This window comes from Medicago truncatula, chromosome 1 (assembly GCF_003473485.1).
Source record: "Medicago truncatula cultivar Jemalong A17 chromosome 1, MtrunA17r5.0-ANR, whole genome shotgun sequence".
Taxonomy (NCBI): domain Eukaryota; kingdom Viridiplantae; phylum Streptophyta; class Magnoliopsida; order Fabales; family Fabaceae; genus Medicago; species Medicago truncatula.
In genome coordinates, this window is record NC_053042.1 from 51179409 (window position 1) to 51188073 (window position 8665).

Here is an 8665-nt window from a genome sequence, read left to right on the forward strand (position 1 = left end):
TAAAACTTCAATTTCATCATTTAAAAATAGAATTAGAGGAAAGGTTCTTCAAAAAAAAAAAATACAAAAATATGATGAAAGGACAAACATTGAGTTATTTTAAAAGAGAGGACCAATTATTTAAATGCGTAAAATTAGAGGAATCAAAAGTGTTTGAAAAAATAAAAGTGTAATTAAAAATGAAGGTGTATTTAAAATTGTAAACCATAAATAAATTAGATTTCATATGTTTTATCAATAAGAAAAATAAATGATTTGTAACAAAAAAAATATCTCTAGAAAAAGAAAAAATAAAAATAGATCTCATATATACTCGAAGTCTGTCGTTTAAGAGAAGAGAGGTTACCCGTAAACAAAAGGTCAAAACGACACGAATTAGCTGGAAAGGGGTATAGGGTTTTGATCCAAATCTTGATATTCAACTTGAAAATTTCACAATCAAATCACTAATCAGAATCATTATCGACTGCAATGGTCTGCGAAAAGTGTGAGTTTCTCATCCTTTTTCTTCAATAATCCATCCATATTTCTAGCTTTCGAAAATTCAATTGATCTTTTTGGTGATTTGAATTCGTGGTTTTAGGTCAGAAAAAATTATCGAAGGTGATAGTACCAGACAAATGGAAAGAAGGTGCAAGCAATACTACTGAAGGCGGTGGCCGCAAAATCAACGAGAACAAGCTCCTTTCCAAGAAGAACAGGTTCCCTTCAACCTAAACCCTTCAATTTTTTATTTTTTTTTGGCTTAATTGCACTTTCCCCCTATAGTTTGCCAATTGTGCAATTTTGCATCCCATAGTTTTAAACAAGCGATTTTGCCCTCTATAGTTTTCTCCCTTTTTGATTTTATGGTCTCCATGACATTTAGTGCTGATTTTTAATCAATTAATGTGTGCCGTGTGCCACGTGGGTACAAGATTAGATGTACCCAACCATGGGGTGCAAAACCGCACAATTGACAAACTATAGGGGGAAAAGTGCAATTAAGCTTTTTTTTTTTTTTTACTTTTTTTTTTTTTAATTAGGGTATGAAAAGCATAGTAATTTGGTCTTAGTACTCTTATATTTTAATTTTATTAGCTGATAATATGCTAAAGTAATCATTTTTAGTTTTAATATTGGAAACTTTGGGATGCAATTTTCTTTTACCTGCTTAGTATAACTTCAAATTTTGAGGTGGGGTGTTTTGGACTATGAGCCTGTTTGGATTGACTTATTCGAGCTTATGTAGTGGCTAAGTTTTTTGTGATTGTTTGGGAGAACTTATGAAAATAGCTTATGATATTGTTCATAAGTTGTTTTTAGCTTATTTTCATAAGTTGATTGAGATAGCTTACGAAAACAGGCAGCTTATACGAAAATAATTTAACTTTATTTTATCTTTTGTTGTTAAAAATTAAAATAGCTTATACACAAGCGCTTATCATGATAAGCACTTGTGCTATAAGCTGCAAATAAGTTGTTTATCCAAACAGTGCCTGAAAGTCACGTTGCATGGTGCAAAATCATATTTGTGCTACTCTTTTTGTTCCCCTTTTTTAAATCCTAAAGCCACTTAAACATCAAAACATGTCAAAATCAATTCTAAGAGTCTTGAATCAATCTTGCCTCCTCCAAAAGGGAAACCAAATATATACTATGTAGAAACGATACTTGGCTGAGGGGGGAGCAATCTTAGAAAATGGCAAAGTTCAACTTGATAGGGTGAGATTCTCCCATGAACCAATAGGCTTTAATGTTTAAAGGATGTGCTATGTATGTTTGGTCTCGTGTTTTGGTTTGGTGCTTTAAACATAATCTTCTTTGATTTATTTTTCCGAGCAACGCTTTTTCATAAGTAGGTTTGATATAGTTGGTTGTATGGTAGATGCTGTGAAAGAGAAAAAAATGGATGGTAGATGGTGTGAAAGAAACCTGATGTTTTCAAGTAGTCGTTAACTACGGTCAACTAGTTAGCTATTTTGAACAACAATTGAATCAGTAGTTATCACTGGGACTTGATCCGTAAGTTAATTTTCGGTATGCTGATATGGCTTCTGTTGTGCATAAACTATGTATGTGGTGCACAGTGCGATAGTATTTTTTTTATTTTTTTTAATCTTTACCACGGGATACTGCAATCTCACTAGATTTATCATCGATAAAACCTGTATACACTAGATTTTTCACCTCAGATCTCTGCAACCAGCTAAAAGCTTGTGCCATTGCATCTAAACTCTTTTTCACAGTCTTGAGAGATATAAAGCTTGCTAAAGTGGTTGCTAGTGGCCATTGAAACAATGACTTTCTATTCTTTCTTTTTTTAAAAAACAGACTAACTTTTATTATGAACCAAAACAAGAGTGGGTACAAGATTAGATGTACCCAACCATGTTTACAGTAAAACAGAAAATAAGACACCCAGTTTCTTTTGTAGTTTTGGTTTTTGTTTCATGTTCTTATTCTACTTTCAGAATTATGTTACTTTTTCAGTTTTTGGGGTTAATTAATGATTGATAAAACAGAAGGAACTCATGTTGACTTTTTGTGGGAAGGTAAAGAACTATACAATCAATGGAGTTGTGTGTTTGTGAAGATGAACGGTATGAGTGAAAAGGGGACCTGATGGGAGTGGGTAGGTAAGGAAAAATCTAGCGTGGTGGGTCTATGATATATCTCGTTGGTCTTTATAATCAAATGGTTAAAAAATGTTGTGCATGGTGCACCATATACCTAACTTGTGCACAATAGAAGTTGCCATATCTATTAGATATTCCATGCATTTTATTTAATGTTTTTTTTGCATTTTATTTAATGTTTTTTTTTTCTTGGTGGGGATTGGTATTTCTCTCATAACTTTGCCATGGTCACTTCCCTCTTCATGTTACCCTCTACAATTTAAATTTCTTTCCCCCCCCCCCAAATGTTATGTTTGTTTTGTCATTAATAATAATGCCATGTAAAATCTGTATTTTGATTAATGTGGCTCTTGGAAAATATTTTTGACATCTACGTGGCTCAAACTTCAGAATTGCTAGGATACATTTTATCTTTTTATATTTCATATCTTTTCCTAACACGTGCGCGCATAGTCTTAGACTCAAATGATACTACCTTCGTCCCTATTTATAAGACCCTTTTGCCAAATTTTGTTGTCCCTTTTTATAAGACCCTCTTCAAAACAAGGTGCATTAACATTTTTTTTCACAAAAATACCCCTAATTAAATGAAGAGATTTAAAACATCAACCATATCTCTCTCTCTTAATAATTGAAGGATAATTTTGAGAAGAGAATTTACATTGTTGACAAATTTAATGCAAAAACAATTTTCTTAATTCTTGTGCTTTTATCAAAAGGGTCTTGTATATAGAGACAGAGGTAGTACTCAATATTATAAGCATTGTTTACTAGCTGTACACTTATATTATATATCATGTAATAATGACTAAAAGTATAGTTCTTGCTTATTACATGGCTTAATAAATATCGGCCCAAACTGCCAAGGTTTTGGGTTCGGAATGCACTCTTGAAGGTATAGTATATCAAATTCTGTTCACTACATGAGCAAGTACTCTTGAAGGACTGTGCCATTGCTTTTTCTAAATTTTATGCATTTACTCTTGCACATGTATACGACTCTCAATCTTATTGGCAAGTTTTGTGTCCAATTATATACTGTACCTTGACCTGCAAGTTTTGTCCTTTTGTAAATTGTAACTTTTTATCTCTTGCAGGCCTTGCATCTTTCATCTGCATTTTTTTATCATGTGAAAAATGTTCTTATTTTAAATTAATTCCTTGCAGATGGACCCCTTATGGAACTACTAAATGCATCATTTGCAAGCAGCAAGTGCACCAGGATGGCAAGTACTGTCACACCTGTGCTTACTCGAAAGGTGATATTTCATGTTCAAATGTTTTCCGTTTGCTGCTATATTGTATCGTGAAAGGACATAGCTCCATTCCTGATGTGTTTTGCATTTGCAGGAGTTTGTGCGATGTGTGGCAAGCAAGTTCTGGACACCAAGTTTTATAAACAAAGCAATGTGTAGTGGATTTGTGCTTCATTTTGCATCTTTTAGGTGCATTGTAGCATTTCCTTTTTACTCAGTATAGTCTAATTGGTGGTGTTGCTAACAATGTAACTGAAGCTGTAAAAAATACAGTGAGAGTGAGGGGGATTCTATTTTCTTTGCCATATGTAATGTACTTGTTGAATGTTCATTTGTGATCTAAAAACATTGTACCTTTTCACGTGAAATTCATGTTCTCTTGGGTTTATATGATGCTTTGAAGTTGATTATCTTGCTAAATCAACTTAATTTTGGCCAGAATGCATGAGGTAAGTTTGGTCAAAATTGACTTACTTTGATAGATGCGTGTAGGGGATTTTCAATTTTGGTTTATGAATCCAACGAAGAAGTGTGGACTTCCTATCCTATCAAGTATCAACGAAAGTGATTATTTATCTACACATTTTATGACGAATTGCTTGTTATGACGAATTTTTTTTTCCTGTTCTACTTCCTGCAATTCCTAAACCCACGATTAAGGTTGGCAAAAATATTAAATATCCAGGATCGTGGGGGAGAGTTTGACTCACGTGGAAGGGATGCATAATCTTGTTCAAGCATCCCAAATGGAAACTAGGTGCTGTTGAAATGAGCCTGAATTAACTAAAGATATCTACATCAAACCCTCTACTGTGATACCAAAGGTTGAGGAGCATTGCTGTTCCTACATTTGATAAGGTTGATAAGGCTGAGAAACACGAGTAAAATACGATTTTGCCCCCCTCGGCAGTTACTGTCGAAGAATAACTGCCAAGGAAAACCCCGGTAGTTAACTACCGAAGAAATCTGAATTTAATCATACGCAGAAACATTACCATTTCCAAAACTTCTCCAAAATTCACAATTTCTCTCCAATCTTCACCAAAATCATTTTTACGAATTGCAAACAAATCAACTGCACATTATCACAAGTAAGTTGTATCAATCATTTTAATGATAATGTTAGTTTGTTTAGGTTTATTTTTTAAAAAAAATTAGAGTAGTTTGCATGTGGTTAGAGTTGATTTTAAAATTGACAATTTGATGATTGCATGTGTAATTTAGGAATTGATAAATGAATGTAGTTGTTGCCTATGTTGTTTAAATCATAATGTGGCTTTGAATGGTGGCAAATGAACACAATTTGAATATGTTTTATACTTTGCACACAAAGTGTTTGGTAAAATGCCTCAATGACAATTTTATTGATTATTTAGTTAGAGGTTATAGAAATGATGTTAATTATAGTTTGGTTAAGTGTATATTGATTTTTTAGTTAGTTTAGGTTACAAGAATTATGATGGAGACAAATGATTAAGTGTATGTTAATTATTGAATGATGTTTAAGTTATTATGGAAATGATGGACATAAATTTTATTGTAATGATGATTATATTGAATGATTTTATGTTATGGAAATGATATTCATTGTTGTACTTTTAATGAGTTTGATTATGTTTATGTTTAATTTAGGTTTAATATGTTTGATTAGGTTATGGAAATGATGTTAATTTTATTATTTTTTGTGTAGATATGGCCGATCAGGATTCCATTGATCGATCTAAGATGATTGGTGGTAGGCGTGCGATGACTCAGAGCCACCGGAGGGAGAGACAAAGCGGCCACATCTCAAAGAGGGGTAGAGGTCGGAGGGTGGATGGTTCAGGGAGTTCGCAGGAGGCTTCTCAGGCTCAACAGCATGAAGAGTCGCAGGTGGTTGACCCGAGCCAGCAGGTGGAGTACCTGAATTATCAGGATCAGGTACACCACGATGTTACAGATGGTGGGTATGACCAGGATCATATACCACATCAACAGCATCATATAGCAGATGATGATGACATTGCAGCAGCTGCTGCCCCAGAGGTGTTACCTGTGGACCCTCCCTTTCCTGGAGGACCGGCATACCTATCTTTGCTGCACTCTTTTGCCAATCATGTGGCGTTGCCACTTTGGTATAATTCAGATAACGTAAGTGTAATTTTTTTAAATGCTTTTTCTTTATGTTTAATTATTTTCTTTATATGTGTGTTTGTTTAATTATTATATCCACTTTTACATGTGTTTTTTTTTTAATTCTTTTCTTTATGTTTAATTATTTTCTTTATTTCAACTTTTATTATTTTCTTTATGTTTAATTATTTTCTTTATATGTGTGTTTGTTTAATTATTATATCCATTTTTATATGTGTTTTTTTTAATTCTTTTCTTTATATTTTCTTTATTTCAACTTTTATTGTTTTCTTTATGTTTAATTATGATTTAAATTTATTTTGTTATGTGTTTTATTTAAGTTTTAAGGTTTACATTTGTTATGTTTTATTTTTGCATTTGTTAAGTTTAATTTTGTTTAGTTAAATGTTTACATTGTTTAATGTATAAATTGTTTAAACTATGTATATTTTTCTATTATTTCAGGTTCGTAAGCTGCGTGTGGTAAAACCGATTAATCATGGGGCTAAAATCTTGAGTCTCGGACGCCCAATCGGGAATCAGGATTGGTTTTCGGATCCGCTTAGGGAGAGCGGGTTACATGATTTGGTTTGCCTGGGCTACGCCACCGTGCCTCATGCCCTGCTGATGACTCTATGAGAGAGGTGGCATCCCGAGACCAGCACTTTTCACATGCCCTTGGGGGAGATGACTGTGACCTTGGATGATGTCGCATGTCTGACGCATCTTCAGATTGAGGGGCGGATGTTGAGCCATGGGAAGAAGATGCCGAAACATGAGGGAGCGACACTACTGATGAGACACTTGGGTGTGTCGCAGCAGGAGGCGGAGAAAATTTGTGGTATGGAGTACGATGGGTACATTAGTTACCCGAAGCTGAGGGAGCTATATACAAGGTACCTTGGTAGGGCTAACGTATTGGTGGATACGGAGGATGCAGAGGATATGGAGGAGTTGCAGAGGGTTAGGACATTTTGTGTGAAGTCTTATCTCTTATATCTTGTAGGATGCTTGTTGTTTGGTGATAAAAGCAACAAACGCATCAAGTTGGTCTATCTGACGACCATGGAGGAGGGCTACGCGGGGATGCGTAATTATTCATAGGGAGGGATGACACTCGCATACCTATACGGCGAGTTAGCTGAGGCGTGTAGGCCTGGAGACAGAGCTCTTGGGGGAAGCGTGACACTGCTGACGGTAAGAAACTTATAAATGTGAACCTTAACTTTTATTTTTTTGTTATATTTTTTGGTGCGTAATAATTTATAAATGTGATTTGTTTGGTTTGTGCAGGCATGGTTTCTGGCGCATTTTCCTGGGTTTTACAGTGTTGATCCCAACACTGACTACATGGAAAACTATCCGGTTGCGGCGAGGTGGAAGCTTCAGAAGGGTCACGGAGAGGGGGTCACGTATCGGTCACTGCTTGATCGTATAAAGTTTGATTACGTATGATGGAGGCCGTACGAAGAGCACAGGGAGATCCAGGATTTTGAGGAGGTTTTCTGGTAATCAGGCTGGATTATGTGCGGTGTTCGTGGGTGTACCGTCACTTGCCCGAGAGGGTTTTGAGGCAGTACAAATACGTCCAGACTGTCCCCAGACATCCGACGGATGTTGTAGAGCGATCACCGCCTCAGATTGTGCAGGCATTCGTCGACTTCCGCGCTCACACGCTTAAGGCGGCCGATTGGGGTGAGCAGGCAGGAGAGCAGACATGGCGGATGGCAGATGGCTATGTGCTATGGTACACTAGGGTGTCTCACCCTCAGATCTTGCCACCTCTTCCAGGAGATCTTTCGAGGACAGTAAATGAAGAGCAGATCATTGCACAACAGTGGGAGCGGTATGAGGCGAGAAGCTCGCCTGACACCTATGACATGGTTAGTGGCGCTGTTGCCTACGCTGATGCGCAGTTAGGCCAGGAGGAGGTCATGAGCATGACCCCTCAACAGTGGTTTCAGGCCATGAGCCATATTAGAGAGCAGATCACGCCTATCTTGACCATGAGGCGAGGCCAGAGGCCGAGGAGGAGGCACCAACAGCATCAGCAGGACCAGGACCAATAAGTAGTAGTTTGTTTTTTAGGACTTGTTTTTTAGTTTTGGTATTTTTATGATATTGATTTGTATATTTGTATTTTGATGACATTACTTTTAATTTCATGGGATATTTTACTTTGTTTAATGGTATATAAAAATGTTGGCCTAATTAAGTTGTGCATTTGTGCCAAGATTCATTATGCATAAAAAAAACAGGTACATATGTTGTGTTTTGTTTGAAACACATTACAGGTTCAGGAAATGAAGCTACTGCCTCTGTCTTGGCTTCAGGACGCTTCGGCAGTTTACTGCCGAGGAAATCCTCGATAGTTAACTGCAGCCGATTTTCTAAAACTTCGGCAATTAACTGCCGAGAGGCATTTAGATAAATTACTCTTGTGTCTCAGCCAAACCAAATGTGTCAACAGCAAATCTCAAGGTTGAGTTTTTCGTGAGCGTGCAAGAAGAGCTGATGCTCATATTTGGTAGCCTTAATCCTCTTTCAAATTGGCCTCTCATTGTCAAACTTTCATTTCGGCTGCTATGCAAAATCTTGTAGGTTATGCCTTATTCTAAACTTGATACTCATCATTATTCTCTCTTAGAATGTAAAATAGAGTATTTGTAAGGCTTGACC

At 36.1% G+C, this 8665-nt stretch overlaps 1 protein-coding gene across 1 annotated transcript; it reads left to right on the forward strand.

Annotated features, from left to right (window-relative positions):
- Window positions 1–322: 322 nt before the first annotated feature.
- Window positions 323–4264, forward strand: LOC112416527 (cysteine-rich PDZ-binding protein). The gene is made up of 4 exons (XM_024770617.1): window positions 323–487; window positions 584–701; window positions 3786–3877; window positions 3969–4264. Exons 1-4 carry the CDS (start codon window positions 472–474, stop codon window positions 4031–4033), a joined length of 291 nt encoding a protein of 96 aa, XP_024626385.1. The 5' UTR covers window positions 323–471; the 3' UTR covers window positions 4034–4264.
- Window positions 4265–8665: the final 4401 nt, after the last annotated feature.

Bases quoted from the DNA above. Each gene is read 5' to 3' on its own strand.
- LOC112416527 (XM_024770617.1), top strand. The intron at 702-3,785 runs GTTCCCTTCAAC...AATTCCTTGCAG, and splicing joins CTCCTTTCCAAGAAGAACAG to ATGGACCCCTTATGGAACTA. The intron at 3,878-3,968 runs GTGATATTTCAT...TTGCATTTGCAG, and splicing joins CACCTGTGCTTACTCGAAAG to GAGTTTGTGCGATGTGTGGC.